This window comes from Erigeron canadensis, chromosome 1 (assembly GCF_010389155.1).
Source record: "Erigeron canadensis isolate Cc75 chromosome 1, C_canadensis_v1, whole genome shotgun sequence".
NCBI lineage: Eukaryota > Viridiplantae > Streptophyta > Magnoliopsida > Asterales > Asteraceae > Erigeron > Erigeron canadensis.
The window spans coordinates 22,433,455-22,453,327 of record NC_057761.1 but is presented as its reverse complement, the minus strand read 5'-3'; the positions used below and the strand labels follow the sequence as shown (position 1 = coordinate 22,453,327).

Genomic DNA, 19,873 nt, shown 5'->3' with positions numbered 1-19,873 from the left:
CATGATTTTTACCTTTTAAAATAAGGTATGTGAGGGGTTTTTCACCTAACTTGGGTGCCTAACAGCCTCATATTCCCTTCCCCCATATATATATATATATATAGTGTATATATATATATATAGGTAACACTTCGGTGACAACAGTCTTAAAATAAGAACGGTGAGAACACTTAAAAAATATCATTTTGATGCATTAAAAGTCCATAAAACTAACATAATGCATAACTAATTGTCATTATTTAAGTGTTTAACAACACATTGATCCGTCAAAATCAAAAAAATCACGTTTTTTGTTAGATGCATCATTTTGATGAATATGCATCCAAGATAGATGCACAAAACAAAAAACATGATTTTCTCGAATTTGATAGACCAATGTGTTGTTAAACACTTAAATAATGATAATTAGTTATACACTATGTTAGTTTTATGGACTTTTAATGCATCAAAATATAGTTTTTAAGTATTCTCACCGTGTTCTTATTTTAAAATTGTTCTTATTTGATTGTCCCATATATATATATATATATATATATACATGACATGATATTAGGTGTGTATACGTATATGTCAAGAAAAATGTGTTCAATAAAAATGATTTTTGGTGTATTGCTACTAGCTAGCTAGCTTGACTTACAAGCAAGAAAGAAACAGTATACAACTAATTAAGTATGGGGAAAAAAAACACACGTATAGTAGCAAGACTCTACACATGCACAAAACCATGACCCACAAGACACAAGTAAAGTTGCTCTTTTGACATTAAATGTACGGGTTATATATATATACTTGAAGGTTGGATTTTTTTTTTCTTTGAAAAGTAACGAACCACTGATATAATTTGCAGGTCGAATATGTACGTATCAATAAAGATTAATGTATGTGCATATGTACATGTCAAGCGGTGGTGGATACATGACTTAATTTTTCACCCATTCCCATGCATGTCCACGGATGATGATGAGTTGACTCACTCACGAGCACTACTTCAGGTAATTTCTAAAAATATGCATGATATAAATATACAATAATTTGGCAAAAGAAAACATATAGCCATGCAGTAATTAATTAAGAGATCGAACTTACTGATGATCAATGCTCTGATCTTCATCTCCAGTAGAAACAGCAATTCTGATGGTTTCTTCATCACCTCTGTTTTCAGTAAGAATACTTGAATAATCATGGTCTGAATGATGTTGGATGCTTAAATAAAATAAACACTTGAGCCAATTTCTCAGGCATCCCATTAGAAGTGTCATGTTATGAATTTTCAAAGTCGTTATTTTTTCAACTTTGAACTTAAATATTTTTGTTTATATTATATAATATTAACTACATGGTCTATTTTCTTACCAAACAAAAATTACGGACAGGTCAATATCATGTTTTCATGACATGAAAACTAAATTAATTATTGTCATTGTTATATATATAAACTCAAAACCCTCAATGTTGCTTTTTCAAGACCCGTGAATTTATATCTTTGAAAGAAAATGATGTTATAATCTATTCAAATTGAAATAGCAGTTTGACCCGTTTCTGTTAATCACCCGTGTTTGAACTTACTCAATAGTAGTGGAAGGGTCTTGTTCAATTTCAGCGATGGGAACGACATGCTGTTTAAGGAGTAAGGCGACAGCCTCGCAAAGGTTGTTTTGGCTGATAAGTAGAGCCAGTGACCTTCAAAAGTAAACAATTAACAATTAATCATACATTCATACATATAAAAGCTATATATATATAATTAAGATATACATGCAGTATGCAAGAAAAGAAAAAGAGAGGTGTACGTAAATTAATTAAGTTGAATATATATATATGTGTATATATAAGGAGGTTGGCCAGCCGGTTTAGTTACGTACTCAGCAAGGTGGGTTGGATGATGGGAAGGATATTGGCGTGTGGGGGAAATGGGTAACTGATTTGGATCATGACCTGTTGTGGTAGTAAGATCAATGCTTGAATTCTCCATATAATTTTGTATCTCTACCTCTGCAGGTGATTCGTTGGTTTTCAAGAGAATGGGTAACATATATATATATATATATATATTTGTGAACTAGCCTGGTGTCCGCGCGTTGCAGTGGAACCCGTTAAAAAGCGGTTCGTGGATATGACCAATTACGGCGGCGGCGACTGGGTTATGTGTTTTTTAGGATGTGTGTTTTTTTGTTTGTAAATATGTGTTTCTAGGATGTATGGGTTTTTGTTTGTGTGGAAAAGTAATTTTGAATTTTCAAAGATAAGGTAAGGGTATTTTGAAAAAAACAAATATGCTTAATATCTTAATGTTATTTTCTTTATAAGGGGTATAGATATAGAAAAAGTAACCCAATAGAGTATTGGGTCTCAAATCTCAATATCATCTATGACAGTATGTATGTGAAAAATTGACATATAGACGGTCTTTTCCTACCAAAAGTAAAGAGGTAGAGGTTGGCTCAATAGTTCATGGGTGTCAAGCGGTCGGAAAAAGCCTCCACATGTTAAAGAACTCAAGGTTTTTCAACTTCCAAGCTTAGCTAACTATAGTTTTGGGCTCATATATGCATTGTAGGCCAAGGATTAAAAGATTTGTATGAAGATTCCATCGCGCGATTAAAGAATTTGTAACTAAAAAAGCTATATATAAATTTAAACATTTCTTAATTACTTGTACAAAAAGTAGATAAATTTTCTTTTATCTTTTAACTCTGCTATTTATAAGCTTTTTAGTTTATTTTTGTTAATTCTAAGCCTGAATAAAAGAGGACGCAATTTTTGTTGGAAACTTTGAGAAAATGCCTCTAAAGCTGGTCCTGACGGCCAAATACCATAAAAAATGTTAACCTGTCGTATCAGAGGTGAAAAGTTTCATGGTCTTACTAGGAGTAAGTATCGAATCCTTGATTTATATTTTTAAAAATAACAATAGTAACCAATTTACGAAACTTGTTTGTTACAAAACTTGATTTATATTTTTGAAAAGGTTTGGCCAACAAAAGGTTCCTTCTCAAGTGGTTAATCAATTAATAGTTCATCCTCATTCTCATTTGGAAAATTATTCAAATCAAAATTACGCATGACTTAATACTGTGATATATAACCAAAAGCATTAGAATAAAAACTAGTATAACATATAAGAATATACATAAACAAAATAAATATGAATAAATGAAAAATAGCATGACAACATATCAATTACAAAAGGTACGTATAAAAGTTTAATGAAAAAAGATAAGATGGTACCTAGTAAAAGTGATGAATGCTAATGGATGAAAATCTGTATTTTTTTTCTCACTAAAGATTAATCAACGAAAGAGATCTAGAAACATATTTTACTATTATGTCTTCTATTGACAATAAAAAAAATGGTTAAATTAAAAAGATTAATATTGAATTATTAATAGGCTACTATAATTAGATAAATTATAGATTTTTTATTTAATTAATATTAATAGCATTAAATGAAGAATATTACAAAAATAGAATTTTTAACCATAACCATGAGGCTATGGTTAGCAAAATCTTTATTAATAAGCTACTATAATTAGGTAAATTAAAAAATCTTTATTTAATTAATATTAATAGCATTAAATGAAGAACTTTACAAAAATAAAATTCTTAATCATAGCCTTATGGGGGCTATGGTTAGCAAAATCCAATATGTATGAATATATATATATATATATATACTAGGTCTTTTACCCGCACGATGTGCTGACTTTTAATAACTATAAATTATTTAGGCATGTACATATAAATCTATATTATCATTAAATAGAAATTTTTACATTTATTGAAATAGATAAATTCAAAATATAACTCTTATTTTTTATGAAAATCATTTATATAAAAACATACATTATTAAATATTCATATTAACTATCACATATTATACTTCATGCAATACTAATGAACATAAAATGAAGTTAAAATGTAAATGTAATGTAAAATCATAACGATCTCTTATTTTTTGCAAAGTGATATGTGACTTATTAGAATTTCATCACACTCTTTCAAAAAAAATAGTTTCATGAAACTTACTTCATCAAATAATAAAATTTGTAAAAGTTGAAAAGCTTTAATTAAATATAGTTAGAAACCAAATTCAAATTATAATTAGATTACAAATAACAAACCTATGATTCAAATTACGTTGAATTCACCTGTAATTGATAATAGTTTTTATAAAACGTAAAATCACCACCACGAAAAGAATAAAAAACTATATTACAATGTGATATATAATATTGGTTATATTGGATAGTAAAATTAAGAAATAAATAATTTGAAAACCAAATATTTTCCAATTTAAAAATAGATTTTAAATTCATACGGATATAGAATGTGATTTTTACTTTTATTTTTTAAAGATTTTGCTTATATATATATTTTATTTTTATTTTATTTAATAGTTTTAGATAATATAATTTTGTAGATTTATATATTGTAAAAAAATATAGAGATGCCACATAGGATAAAGACCTATGTGGCAATTTTTAAAAATAGTTTTAAATTGTATAAGGCTTTAAAATGCTAGGATAATTACTGTTTTAATATTTATATAGATTATGAGTATAAATCCTTTTATACCAATTATTCCAAAATAGTCAAATGCAATGAATACCTAATTATCATATTATACTCTCTTTGTCCCATTTAAATGTCTTAAGAAAGGTAAATAAACGGGAACCCTACCTTTAGTCTCGATCATGTATCATTTTGGTACTCAGGGCGCATAACGCATAGATTTCACATCCGGTAAATCACATCATCCTCACACATGGGATCATAAGATATAATTTCTTCTCTTGCCTTTAACCAATTTTGAACTTATGACCTCTAACCTTCATATATAGATCCATGTGGTCACATGATGATGATATCACTGGAGTTATACCCTTAATTTGACTTTATGTGTATCTTTATTTCAATTTTGACCTTAAATATATATATGTATATATTATATAGCCCTTGATATAAAATATAGGAATAAATTGGGTTTTAAACTTGTTATTAATCAGTAATAATTTTCTATCAAGTGTTACATTTAAAAACTATCTACCATCAAAGTTGAACAAAAAACTTTAAAAAGTTGACCAAAGACACTTAAAACAGAGTATATCTAATTTAAAATTGTGCTAAGAAAAAAAAATCAACTATTTTTCAAAGAAATCACCAAGTTTTTTTTTTTTATTATTTGTAATTTAGCTTTTCTCATACTTTTACAGTATTATTGTTAAATAAAAATAATTGAACTAAGTATAAAGGTTTGTTTTCAAGTTTTTTATAGAAAAAATCAACTATAGCATGCATATTATAGAAAAGAATTCTTTATATATATGATACAACAAATCATGAATGAACTCATAAAATTATAAAAATTAAAATTTATGTTTTTACTGTTATTTCTATTAAATCCATTAGTTACTAAGTATACGTAATGTAGATAGTTATAAAAAAAAAAAAAAAAAAAAAAGTTCATCAGTAGTTCATAAAATTAATTACATGAATTTAGCACTTATATACAAAGTTTTTTATTAAACCTAAAGAGTTTCTTTTATAAAATATACAATAACAGATGTACTAATATTTTACACAAGCTCAGTAATAGTCTTTTATGACTATATATTCCGACAATTAACTAGCTAGATGATGAAAACCTTTTTAATGTCTAGACATACTTTTGTCCTTTGGGTTGTCCTTTGGGTCCTTATAATATCCTTTTAACAACTTTAGTAAAATTATTTATTAACATGTATATTTTAACATTTAAAACAATTACACCATCATTTTATACATCAATTACTTTTATATTAGTAAACATACTGATATCGCTTCCACCACCGCAATATCACTACCACTATCCGCCACCACTACACCGTTATATGCTACGGGCATTTGTTTAAGGGAGGTGCTATTTGTACCACAAATTTTTATAAATATACCATAACGTACCGATTTTACTATTGACTGTATAAACCAATGATACACAATTGTGATAAAATTATCAAAAAAATATGGTTATAATATCAATTCCCTTTGTTTAATATATAAGTAATGCGTGTTCTGTTTAAAAGATAGAAATACCATAAGCTGTTGTCATTGATAAAACGAAAATGTTAGGTAAAAAATACTTATTATATTAAAAGTTGACTCTCATGAGAATTTGTCAAGTTTAGACGACAGCTCTACCATTTTGCGCTAACTTTGTTACTGCCCTATCCCCACCTTCAAATCTTCAATCTTTTTAGTGCCATATCCACCGTGTGTCTACCATCCACCTTTCGACTTGCCTATTGCAAATTATGATCCTTATTTTAACATTTTGTCTTCTTCCATGAACCTTTCTTGGCATTTGCTATGAAATGAAGGTTCCTATACATGCCTATTTATTCTTATTTTAAATTCTTGATAGAAAACATCTTTTGAATAACATATATTATCTAAGGGTTTTTTTTTTTTTTTTTTTTTTTTGTGAAACAAGCAATCAATACGTTTATTACTTTCAATAATAAATGCTCACAAATACTGATTAGTTTACAACCTAGAATATTACTATAAGTTTGTAAAACTGAAACCTATGTTAACCCCTTCGCACATTTATAAAACTTAGGTTGTATTTGGTTCACAGATTCTGATGGAATTTGATGGAATTGGAATTGAATTTCATTCCTTAGTGCATTTGGTTGCACAAAGAAGAGGGAATCTCATTGCATAGGAATGTAAACATTCCATCATTTGATGGAATCTCCATTCCTTGGGATGGAGGAAGAAATTTCATTCATTCCATCACTTGAATTTTCAAAAAATCAAAAACATTTCGTCAAATTTCATTCCTTCAAATTCCAATTCCTTAGAAATATTCCATTCCTTCCCAAAACATTCTATGAACCAAACGCGCCCTATGTTTTAGGCGGCAAAAAAATTTTAATATTAGAGAAATTACACATTAAAAAAATTCACACGTCGCTGATACATACAAAGTTTGATCTTTGAAGAATTTTAAGCTATTGATCGTGTCTATGAATGTCTGTCGCACTCAAAAAAAAAGTGTATATGTTTGATCTTCAATCACGAGTTTTATAATTGTATACTAGCGAGGTTATGGCAGTAATGGTGGCGATGATGTAAAAGTAATTGATGTAAATGTTAATGGAGATCTTTTAGAAGATAAGAGACTAATGTGTAATTTAATCATTAAAGGTGTATTGGTAAATTTTCTTTATCCTCAAAATGTAATTTTACAGCTAGTGTAAATTTTATAACATAGTATAGATAATTAATATTTTTTATATGATTAATATGCTACCTATTATTTTTCTTTCATGCTACAAATTAAATGTGAGTTTCTTGAATTACTTATTTTTATCAATAATTCAGGCTTTCCTTAATATATTAGTTTTTAAAAACTTAAACGTGTTTTTTTAACCAAATGACTGAATGGATTATGTGATTGAACGATTAAACAATGTATTTATGTATTAAGTCAATATATTTGTTTTTTTATCTATCTATAATCTCTTATAAACAAAACTAAAATTTAGAGATTAAACATATTTTTTCCCTAAAATACCTCTACTTAAACATAAAACCTTTATATACCCTCCTTTTACCCATTCTCCCTAATTATAACACACTCACATCAACCTTCTATCACCCTCCGTCGCCGCCCTCCTTCTCCACCGCCTTCTTTTTATAATGTCCTCACCTTCTAACCGCCACAACGCGCAGGCACTATGCTCGTTGAGTCAAAAATAAATAACTTTGATTGACTTAATGAATTAAGTACTTTTTTTTATTAAGTTTATTAAGTTTTAAACAAATGGGACGTTAAAATATTTAATATATCCATAGTTATAACATATGTTAGAAAGTTATGTGAGTCTCCTTTGATTTGTTTCGTGTTGATTACTTGCCGTTTGAAATGACCTCATACGAGAAGGACAAATTGCATCTTTGAATGATCCAGTATTATTTGTAAATTGTAAATCACATTCAACATATACATACGTATATGACCTAACCGACAATACATTTAACCAAAACACCATTGAACCAAATTCACAACGTTATTAACCAGGGCTATAAAATAATCGAACACTCGACGAACAATTCATGAACCGTCCAATTGGGAGTTCTTCCATATATATTTAATTCATTCGCTTAGTTAAATTAACAAACATGAATATAATAATTAATTAGTTCGTTTGGTTAAACGAGCAAACATGAACATAACCATGTTCGTTCATTTATGTTTGTGGATGTTCCATGATATATTGATGCCTCTCTTTTACATCGCTGTGGATCATTTGAATTCATGTCATCAAGCAACATCATGCAATTAATCTTCTTATATCTTAGGGCTAAGTGCGTCGGAATGCAGTTAACTAATCTTGGAAAGTTATTGTGTGCACGAACTCTAGGTCGGTTTTATTGTATTCAGGAAACTTGTTCAAGAGTCCCATAGTAAACAAAAGTTACCGAGTAAGAAGTTAGTCGGTCACCACTTTCACGTTGACCCGTTAAATGCTTATGTGGCATGCACACAATAACTTTTTGGGATTATTTTATGTACACAATAAAAAAAATATATTAAAATAAACAAGTTTTATGTGAAATAACCGGTCCCACATCCATTTTATGTTCATAATAAACATAATTTCAAGTTTCCTGAATACAATACCTTTTGGTGATTAGTTGACTGCATTCCGGCGCACTTAGCCCTATATCTTATATACTTTCTTGTTAGCTTTGCATACTATCCATGTTACTTCTTGCGTCATTAGTAGTTAACAATCTAACATCTGATGACATACCCACCTAAACCATCAGTACCCAGGAAGACGCTAGATGCAGACTACACGCAGACTGCACAGAGCCTTAGCTGAAAGGATAATCATGAATAAATGATGTCATATCACTTCCTAAATTAAAGAAAATCTCCACCAACAATAGAAGATTCGTTCTCATCTTATTTCTTCTCTTCCAGGTCATATTTACACTATAAAAGGAGAAAGAAAAAAGGAGAGATCATAATGATCATCATGGGGGGAAACCCTAAACAATCTAAAAACATCATTATGGGGGAAAACCCTAAAGACCAAAACCACACATTATGGGAAAAACCCTAATACAATCCAAAACACATATCGATCGGCATACAGGGAAGAAAAACTCATACCAACAGGGAATCGCCACCAAATCATCCCAAAACACTCTAAATCATATAACCTAATCAGTTTTACAAACAATTGGCATCATCTGCGGGACACCCGCTCTACCATCACAGATAACCCCGAAAAGAGAAAAACCAAAAAAAAAAAATCTTTCTTTTCCCTCTCAAAAAAAAAACCTTCACGGGTATTTTAGATTCCCTATAGCGAGATTTCCCTCCCGAAATGTACGCTGGAACATAAATCGATAAAATAACAAGATGGAAAAGATCTAAATTTTTCGCAATCTTTGAAGGCCCAGATCTTGAAGATCCATATTTTTCGCAGCCTTTAAAGGCCCAGATCTTGAAGATCCGTATTTTTCGCAGCCTTTGAAGGCCCAGGTTGAAAAGATCCATATCTTTCCCATCCTTTGAAAGCCCAGATCGAAAAGATCCAAATTTTTCGCAGCCTTTTAAGGCCCAGATCGAAAATTATCCAAATTTTTCGCAGCCTTTGAAGGCCTAGATCTTGAAGATCCATATTTTTCAGCTTTATTTATCTCATTAACAAGTGGCCACATGTTTATATATTTGGCATTCATAATTATGTGTTGGTGGTTATGATTTTGCCATAGATACTAATTATAGATGGACACGTTTGAGTTTTTTCCTTTTTTTTGCAAGTTTTATAAAAGTTAAAATAAAAAACTATTACATTTTTCTTAACATGATTGCTAATGTGACAATCTTTTTGGTATGGTCATGTGAACCATTAATATTCTCTTAAAATTATGAGTAATATAGACGTTAAATTGATAGCAAAAGTGTGAAATTCAAACAGTACCAAAAGGAAAAAGTTAAACCAATTCTACCCGATTCTTACTCAAATCACAGACAATACATACCCAATTCATTAAATTTACCCAATTTCATTTTCTTTTTCATTTTTTTATTACATCAATAATTTAACTATGTAAATATAAATACTAACTTCAAACATTCAATAAATAAAAACAAACATTACATAATAGTTTTTAAATAAAACATAAACAACAAAATCACATAAAAATAAAAAGTTCAAGACATAATACTTAAAATAAAAATTAAAACTACAAGTTCAACAAATTTAAAAACTACATGGCCATCCGTTTATTTCACCAAGGGCGCGTTTTTGCTTGAGAATGCATGCCAAAAAAGCGGGATCGACAATGTGATCATGGGGCTCCATAAAAACCTTCTATTCACGATGGCGGTTCTTGAACATCTCCCCCTCGAGTTGTGTAGCCATCAAACGCATCGCTAAGTCTTCTTTCTCTTCCTTCTTCTCCATATAGCGGTTCCTCCTTTGTGTGTACTTGGTGAGTTCCTCCAATACATTTGACACCGAGCTGGAGGACGAGGCGGCTTGTTTCTTCTTCATCTTTCTTGGCTCCAAGGGCGGGGATGGGTCTTCATTCATGTTGAGAAGGACATTGTCGTTGCTTCCCGATTCATAATTCGTTGACTTTCTTTTTGAAGATCCGCTAGACGAACCGATTCCCACTCCTACAATATCAGAGAAACATTCTTGTTGCTTTCATTTGTCATGATCTTTCACCACTTTCCATGCCGGTAGATGCGTAAAATGCTTGTCCGTTTTGGTAAGGTAATCGAACAAAGCGGTCGTCGTAACATCCAAGTCTTTGCATCCACTCCCCTTCGCATGAAACTACATATATAAAGACAATGCATCAATTATTAAACCAAAAACGAAGTATGTATATAGTATGCATCGGTGGTGGTGGTGGTGGTGGTTGACGATAACCTTGGTGCTGGTTTCGTTGGTTACCTTTAGGTGGTTCCATTGTGAAGAAGGTGAAGAGAGGGTGGTGGTGGTGGTAGTGGTTTATATATCGGCTGTATATATATATATAAGAAAGTAAGAAAGAGGTGGCCAGTGATCTTTGTTGAAGAAATAGGTAGGAGTTTAAATAAGGAGGGAAGTGATTTTTTTTTTTTTTAATGTGGTCAACTAACCGTTGCTCGAGATGGGACCCCTCCCAACGTTCCAATTTTTGAACCCAATGTTCGGTTACCATAGTCGAAATCATACCCGATTCCATCTACCAGAACGCTACCCGATTACTTGCAGTGGTGTACCCGATCGTGGTCAGGGTACCCAATCCCATACCCGATGGGTACTCCCTCCCCTCTTAATCCTCTTGCTACTGCCTTAATTAAACTTTATTCATCTATTTCATTTTGGCATACTTTATTAGTAATAGTGGCTAACCATGAATATATATACATAAAAAACTCTTTTCGGTGTTTGTAATTTACAGATTACAACAATGATTATATAAATTACTAGATTAAACTCATGCATTCCATGATGAATAACTATTGTAGTAAAACTTTGTTAAAAGTAAATAATGATTCCAAGTTCCAAACTCATCAAGTGTCACATGTTAAAAAGAAATGCTTATTTGTAGATAACCAGAAATTGGTATACAAGGTCCAGTACTCCAGTTACAATGAAGATGACACTGATATTCTGAGATTTGGTCAGACATGGTAAGGTATGTCATTACTTCGCAAACAAGATGCCAAGTAAAAAGTACGACCGATAATTTGTACAAGCATTCTCGCTAGACATTAAACCCGGAATAGATCTTGCTGACCAAAAACCTACACTTCCCTAGTTTTGCTGGAAGGTGTAGAATCGTGACCCAGTGACTCGAACAGCAATAAACAAAGCCATCCAGTTGACTGATAGCCAAGGTCAAAACAGACACCCCTTTTAGTACAGCTTAAACAAGCAACTGAGTCATGTTAAACTAATTTATGGAAATACAGCCATCAAAACTACTGCTTAATGGTAAGTAATGAGGTAAAACCCAACATATCATACAACATTCACAGTAAACAAGGACCAATATTAATCTTTTTTTAGGTAAGTTACTACCACAAAACTACATTACAGTTGTGAATGGGCATTGTAAAAGTTGATGTGACGCTTACATCGCATGTTCTAATATATATATATATATGGTAAAACCCTTTACCCCAAAAAAACTGCATCACAGTCCCCACACATGATAAATGCTGTGATCATGATAGGTTGATAGCAAAGGCAAACCATCTACTGATGATGGTATCACACACGTTCCTCGACTCCACACACTTCTCCATTCTGAAAGAAATCAGGGGAATATATTACAACAAACCTAAGTAACTTTAGGAGATTAAAAGCGTCAGGTAACGTATAAAGTCTATACAACAAACTTGAATTAACTACTATTGCCAATCCATATTTGATACAATGAATTAAAGAAAAGGTAATCCATCAACTTAATTATCAAGTAGCTTGAAAAACAAGGTTTTTCCAATGTCTAAAACAAAAGACAAGGTTAAATACTAAGGAATGATTCTGAATGCAACGTCACCAATAAAACAAGAACATTCATAGCATACTTAAGCCCTATAATGTGAACAAAAACACAATAGGTACACTAAGAGTTAAGACAAGCAGATAAATGCCCCAAGGACCAATAAAGCAACCACACTTGTCACGGCCACTCATTGATGAATTTCAAGCATAAATCAATTCGTAGGAAAACAAATTTTATAATAAAAGCACCATGACTAAGTAAATGGGATTTTGCATGTGGAGAATAGATATGAAACCCATTCACGTTGTTTGTTATAAGTAAATGGGTTTGACAAAACCCATAAAACATGGCCACATGGGTGTCTAAAAACCTAGCTATCACGAAAGGTTTCTAAGAGCATAAGGTGTGGTTCCAAAACACAAAACCATCCAGCACACCACCTCTGCACCACCTTTCACTATTTCATCAATTTTGATCCGCTATGGACGCAAAACGTAGAAAACCACCTTTTTCTAACAAGCTACCACCTAGGCAGGTCTGGGTCAACCCCCCATGACCCATCTGCTCTAATCACCTTCTCTCTCACACATACTTAATTTCAGTACCCCCTCTCTTTCACCTTCTCCTTCACACATATAATCATTCCAATTTTATCTCATTTATCATATTCAACATATTATCTAATATCCCTTTTCTTTTCATTTACTTTCAAACCCAAACCCATTTCCATTCCCATTACCAAACCTAAATACAAACCAAATGCCATCTAAATAAATATGGCAATTACACCCAAGCATGCAAAACACCACATAACAGTCTCAAAGATTTTTGATTTCGTACACTCCATGATTAGCTAAAAGATTGTAAAACAAAAGCCAAGGATTCAGATTTGCACAACTATTCTTCAACATCGATGAAAAACAATGGACCTTGGATTTAGGACCACACCATGACTTGACAATATTATAAAAATCAACCATGGACTTGTTAAAGTTAAAAAACACCCTTAAGAGTTTGCAAATTTTTGAACTTTCGGCAAATAGGTTTGACCATACCAACGATGTAAAGTAATAGATGATTATGCATGAAGACACACGTGGTTCAAGTGACAAGTTTGTCACAATCCACTGGTCAACGCTACATCTAGCAATATCACGTATACAGCATTCACGTCGGTTGGTGATAAATTATTAATAGAATAAGTTTTCATGATATCTTGGGGTAACATGTAATTCCTATTAGTTTCCATAATTAAGTTTGTATCATATTATTATATTGTGAAACTACCTCAAAAGAACCATAGACATACAGAAACCCTATACAATGTCAATCACATACATACTACACGACCATAAAGTTCTTAATTGTGCAAGTATCCTTAAAAAGTATTACAAACCTCATCAAAAACCTTTCTTTGGTTGCGCCAGAATTCCAATTTGGGTAGGAGCACTCTTCCTGCAGAAAATTAACAAATGTAATCAAGTAATTCTCTTTCGTGGTAACCGCCAAATAACTTAAGGTCCAAAAGGGTAAAATGATTGTTCTGTAGAGCAGCTCTTACCCGATCTGGACTTCTTTCCACTCAAAGATTCTGGAGACAAAGTGTATTCACTTCCACATTCTTCCTTGGAGGCCTAAACAATGACATCTTATTAATCCAAAAGAAACAAGTATACAAAGCAAATACAGCTGTGTGCGGTAACAAATAACTATACACTAGAACGACATTCTGAAATTCATAACAAGTTGCAGTTAGAATCACATCCATCGAATTATGCCACAATTCAAACTGAACCTTTTTGCTATTAAGTTATTTGTTATTTATGAACACTGCTATTGTTGACTTGGAGCTATATAATATAACAGCAGACACATATTGCACACTCAAAAATAGAGTTAAAGTTTGATAATAAACTCCAGAATGCTAATTACAACTGAGAAATAATTTTTCTTTCTGTTCTTTATCACACAAACTTCATTTTGAACTGATAGTTATTATAGTTTGATATAAACCATCAATTAAATATCGAAAAACAACTCCTAATTAAATCCATACAACCAACTTTTATAGAGTTGTATCCAGAATTGTGTTTTTCTACAGAAAAAATATTTACCTTGTTGGCCTGTGGATGAGTTTTGGGACTTGCTTTAAGTTGCGTTTTAGGGCTTCCATGGCATAAACTTGGAGATTTCAGGTTGCCTCTGGACTTGCTGCGAGTGATAACCTTTTCAGAACCAATTTCGGCCTTTGAAGCTACACCTTCTTGACCTTTTCCCTTATTTTGGCAACCTTTCATGTTTGTCCTTGAAGGGACTGCGTTGTCATTTTCAGCTATTACACCAGAAGCAAAGTTGATATCCCCAGTGGAGGCATTTATTGAGCTTACAACACCAACACTCGTGTTAGTAAATGGATCTGAACAGCCAGATTTATTGAGTTTTGGCCTTAAATCACATTTCCTTATGCCAATCTGTGATTCACTGCTTACACCAGCTTCCTTACTTTTCCTCTGACTTGAAATACCAACTTGAAAGGTTAACTTCTTTCTAGTATCATCAACATTTTGGTCATTTTGTTTCCGTTTTGAATTTATTATTGAAACATTGGCCTTAGATAAATCTGTAGTTTCTTTTTCCTTTGAATCATATCTCCCTGCATCAGCATCCTTACTTTCCCCCTGATTCGAAATCCCAACTTGAGACGTTGACTTATTTCTAGTATCCTCAGTAATATCGGGATCAATAAGAGCTACCTTATTCAAATTAGATATATCATTTAGTAGTGGAGAATTGGTTTTACTGATATCCACCTTGGTCATGGATCTTGTCATACGCCTGCTAGAAACTCTTAAACGCTTAGGTGTTGATGAGTTCGCAGCCTTTCCTACAATGGGACTAGCCAAGGGACTTGAATCAGCCTCATATTCGGATGTCACAGGAGATCTTTTACCTGGAATTTCATGTCCAGCTTTAACTAGGTGCTCCTATTCAGAGAACCATAATGAGTTATCTTAAAGAAAAAAAATAAAACATTCAGAAAAAATTTAAGCGTTAGATTGGGTTAAGGGGCAAAATGGACACGTGGCCACATCTTTTGAAGTTACCATATATGAGTGACATAATTTATCAATCCCAGGATCCAGAAAGAGTTATCGGTTGATATTCATACAAACTTCAAAGCTCAATTGGTCATATTTTTTCCAGTATGGAGTACAAAAACAGTTAAAAACAATTGTTTCATTTTCAAAGAACGAATAATATCTCGTATATGAAAATCAATTCTTCCGAATTCATGTAAATTCATATAATTGGACAAGCCCAAACTAATATTACAAAGTTGAAGCCATAGTTTAGTGGACATGAATATCTAATCAGCCCATTATTAAAAATTGAAACTCACGCCTAAGAAAGATTAAAACAAACATCCAATCCTTTATAAATTACATACAATCCTAAATATCATAGTACTGTAAATGAAAAGCCCTAACAAAGATTGAAAAAAAATCCAATCCTTCATAAATTCAATCGACCATCAAGATTCAAAACACAACACCAAATCTGACACTTATATTGAATGTTTTCAAGCATAACCTCATCATGTTCTCAAAACATGACATATGTTTTTTGTTTTTTCGATTATTAAGTCATCATTTTATTTTTGCACAACATTGTTAATTAGTTTGACACTTGGTATTGATTCAAGACATGTGCCATACATGTTTGAGGCCCGAGATTGGGCCTGTGGTCATCGCCCCAAGGCCTAGAACCTTTTGCCACTTTAGTACGCTTTGAGACTTTTACAAAGTTAACATACGAATGTACGATGGAAAAATGAGCTAGCAAGAAAAGAAACAGCTAAAAGGACGAACATACTATAACATAAATCTTTTTGGTTTTATAAATGTAAGAAATGCAATAAAGATATGGAAGGAAGAATATAATATGAATGAAAAAGATGATAGAAGGGTATTTATAACGAGGAAAACATACTTGTGGAGTTTCATACGAGGATGCATTAGAGACAGTAGCAGTTTTATTGTTCAAAATTGTGTCTTCGCAATCTTGAACTTCCATATCCACGGTGTAGATATCACTTTGCTGTGATTTACTTGGGGAGCGATCATGAAAGTCAGCATGTCCTTCAATCGAGACTTTCCCATCTTCATGTGGTGGAAACTCCAAACCTATGCAGAAAGTGAGAAATTCATGTACCAGACTTACGTGTTTATTGTTTTTGTTTTCGTACAAAAACAGACATTTTACAGCCAGTTATTTGATAGATAGCCACTAATTTTTCTGAAATACCATGATATATGAAACTTTAGCCATGTTATCCACATAAATAAACATGGTATAAATGTGACCCATGGGTTTCTAACCCCTTGGGTTTTCAATGAGTATGTATATACCTCTTGCAACACATTTGGCAGCAGAGTCTTCGGGACTGCTTGTAGCAAATTGTTTCCAGTTAAGAGGAAAACCAAAAATAAAATGTTCAAACACCTGCAAGTGTAAAGTAACATTATATTATAATTTGAAATACATATAGAAAGTTGAAGAAGTCCAAGTTGATTTGAGCAACACTAGAGGTGACATTTCCCACCCATTAACTGGCCTAGTTGTAATGCATCCTAAAGACCTTAGAGGATACCCGGGTTTGAACCACACTGAGTAAACATCTCAGGATGGCATGGGAAAAGTCTAGGAAAAAGCCGCTAGAATACTAGTTACGAAGTGTACATCAGGACCAAAGGGTCGACTTTTCTTTGGTGTCCTCAAAAGGTATACCTCTTCGCTTGATTAAGTAGAAATCATAAAATTAACTTATAAATTATAAATGCACGGGTGAAATGGGTCGACAGTCGCCCAGAATGTACTTTATATACATACAACGGTTAAAACCTTTAAAAGCATTGTTATTAAAACACATTAAATTATTATGTAAATATATATTAATATAAATTTTGCACTAGTATTAGATAATTACTTGGAAAAGTTAACAAATTTTGGAAAAAGAAAAAAAAATCTGAGTTCAGGTCAACCCAACCTATACAAAAATTACCCGTTTTACCCCGTTAGCCAACTCCCATGACTGCCTTTTCGCCACCCCTAAGTCAAGAACAATACACCAGGTAACCCAATACATTACATAAAATTTAATTCATATAGCCGGTGACCGCTTGACCAAAGAATGAAACTTGAAGACAAGAGCAGTACAAAAGCATGATATAGACTACAACAGTACTACCTCAGGGGAGAATCCATTTTCGAGGGTGCGCTCCTTGTCAATAAAGCTTCTCAAAATGACAAATACGCCGTCAACAGTCTCTAACTCAAAGTAATCCGTTACCTTAAGTATCGGTGCAGAATAGAAACATCGCCCTACCCCATTCCTATAATTATAATACTAATCATAACTATTTAAACTAATGCATATTAATCGAAAATAAAATCATCATAATGAATGTGATAAAAAGTAACATACTGTTGGGAGACACCAGCAACCCCTATTATTAGTGTTTCATTATCGTATTGTGTTCCGGGTGTTTTCGTTAACCACCAGTTTTGCAATTCAACCTGCTTTTCATTACAAGATTTTGGTATTATGTATAATCGAATAATCGAGTATATACGATGAACAAATAAAGAAAGAAAAAGGGGGAAAGTAACTGTTTTTATGAAGAAAGATCCACTAGTATTAGTACTGTCAAATGCCATTGCCAATCAATAACCTATTCCAAAAACAAAAATAACATTATCATGATGATGATGATATATTCATATTTTTATACAGTAAAAAAAAAGGGTTTTGTTAAACTAAGGTTAACAAATAATAATAATAACAATGATAATGATCAAGTAATGAGAGTCTGCTGATCAAAACCTGAGTGACGTCAGCATAAAATATTATATGGCCTTAACAAATTTCAAGAAACCCAAGCCCCAATGAAGCAGGAAATGCTACTTGTTTTGATAATTCAATGGGGTTTGCCGCCAGGGGAAAAGGGGAACTTGACCCTTTGACCTAGCTAAAGTTTTGAAATTCCAACTTGATACTTAAATAATCTTTGCTAGGCTACGATTTCGTAGTTTGGTTAAATAATACTCATAGATTGAAGTTGTAGGCTGTGGCAAAAAGCATACATAAGTGAAAAGTTGTAGGCTTGCAGCCTGGTCATTTTCAATATCAATTGGATGATGTAAACATTATTTTGGTCAGATGATGTTGCTCTCATAAACTATTAAAATTATGGCTTTTTGACATGTATAAAAATTGATTTAAGTAAGTTTGTGAGAGCAACATCATCCAATAAAGATGATGTTAACATCATAAATCATTTTCCCATCAAATAAATATGACCACTTTTCATCATATTGAGTAACTTTGCTCTGCACAATTAGCAACCAAACCTAATTTTTACTAGGGGCTTCTCATCGACACTCAAGAATTGTTATTGACACCTACCAACATGGGTAAACCATTCGCCTCTCCTGCTAAAAAGTCTCGCCCTTATAACTTTATTGAGATTTCAAATCATTTCGTAAGACATTTATCTTTTGCCATCATTCACCATGACTTCATTTAATTTAATTCTAAATTAAAAGTTTTAATAATCATTATCTAAATATATTATTATATTAGAATTTTATTAATATTTATATAAAAAGTCTCATTAATTTACATTTTTTTGTTTTTCATCACTAATATACACTTTTTAGCCCTAAATATTTACTTTATATTTATTTTTTAACCATCAATTTGAGAAGATTTTATAAAAAAAAAAAATTTATCAATTAATTAAAAAAATTCCAACATATAAAATATTGTCAACAAAAAATTATTTCAAAAAATAAAATACATTTGTTTTTACTTACGATATTTAAATTTAAATTTATATATTTAATAATTTATCTTATCTTTAAAATATTATAAATAATTTGTGTCAGTGATTAGGATAATGCTACATTTTCCTTTTATTTTCTTTTTTCTTTCTATTTTTTTTTATATGAAATATAAACATTTTAACATAATACAATAATATATATATTAAAAAAATAGAAAAAGAGAATACAAGCTCATATGAGTAGATCAGCTGATGAGTTATAATTAAAGCAAATTATATAATTTTATAACCTACCACAAAACAATCTTCTACTATTTTACTATTCATATCTTTTGTTACTTTGTCAAACTTATAATTCAACATCCACACTAACACAAACTCATTAACAATATGAACAACAATTCAAGAAATCTTAATGAGAAACAAAAATCCAAAAAATTAATTAGCATATAACAGATCTAACAGAAGGTAACCAAGAAAATGGTTCATCGTTATATCATTATATGAAGTCTCAATCA

At 31.6% G+C, this 19,873-nt stretch overlaps 1 protein-coding gene across 1 annotated transcript; it reads right to left on the bottom strand.

Annotated features, from left to right (window-relative positions):
- Positions 1-11,959: 11,959 nt before the first annotated feature.
- On the bottom strand, positions 11,960-18,541 carry LOC122584657. Its single transcript, XM_043756701.1, has 10 exons — positions 18,395-18,541; positions 18,181-18,242; positions 17,996-18,087; positions 17,759-17,903; positions 16,920-17,013; positions 16,501-16,694; positions 14,625-15,494; positions 14,072-14,144; positions 13,907-13,965; positions 11,960-12,311 (listed from the first exon to the last, which is right to left on the bottom strand). The coding sequence occupies exons 2-10, from the start codon at positions 18,226-18,228 to the stop codon at positions 12,276-12,278; spliced, it is 1,611 nt and encodes a 536-aa protein (XP_043612636.1). The 5' UTR covers positions 18,229-18,242; positions 18,395-18,541; the 3' UTR covers positions 11,960-12,275.
- Positions 18,542-19,873: the final 1,332 nt, after the last annotated feature.

What these genes read in the sequence shown, in the direction of transcription:
- LOC122584657 (XM_043756701.1), bottom strand. Translation starts at nt 18,228, where the DNA reads ATGGCATTTGACAGTACTAATACTAGTGGATCTTTCTTCATAAAAACA. An exon ending in AAAATGGATTCTCCCCTGAG is followed by an intron (nt 17,014 to 17,758) that starts GTAGTACTGTTG and finishes TTACACTTGCAG; the next exon opens with GTGTTTGAACATTTTATTTT. An exon ending in AAAGAAAGGTTTTTGATGAG is followed by an intron (nt 12,312 to 13,906) that starts GTTTGTAATACT and finishes GATTTCTTTCAG; the next exon opens with AATGGAGAAGTGTGTGGAGT.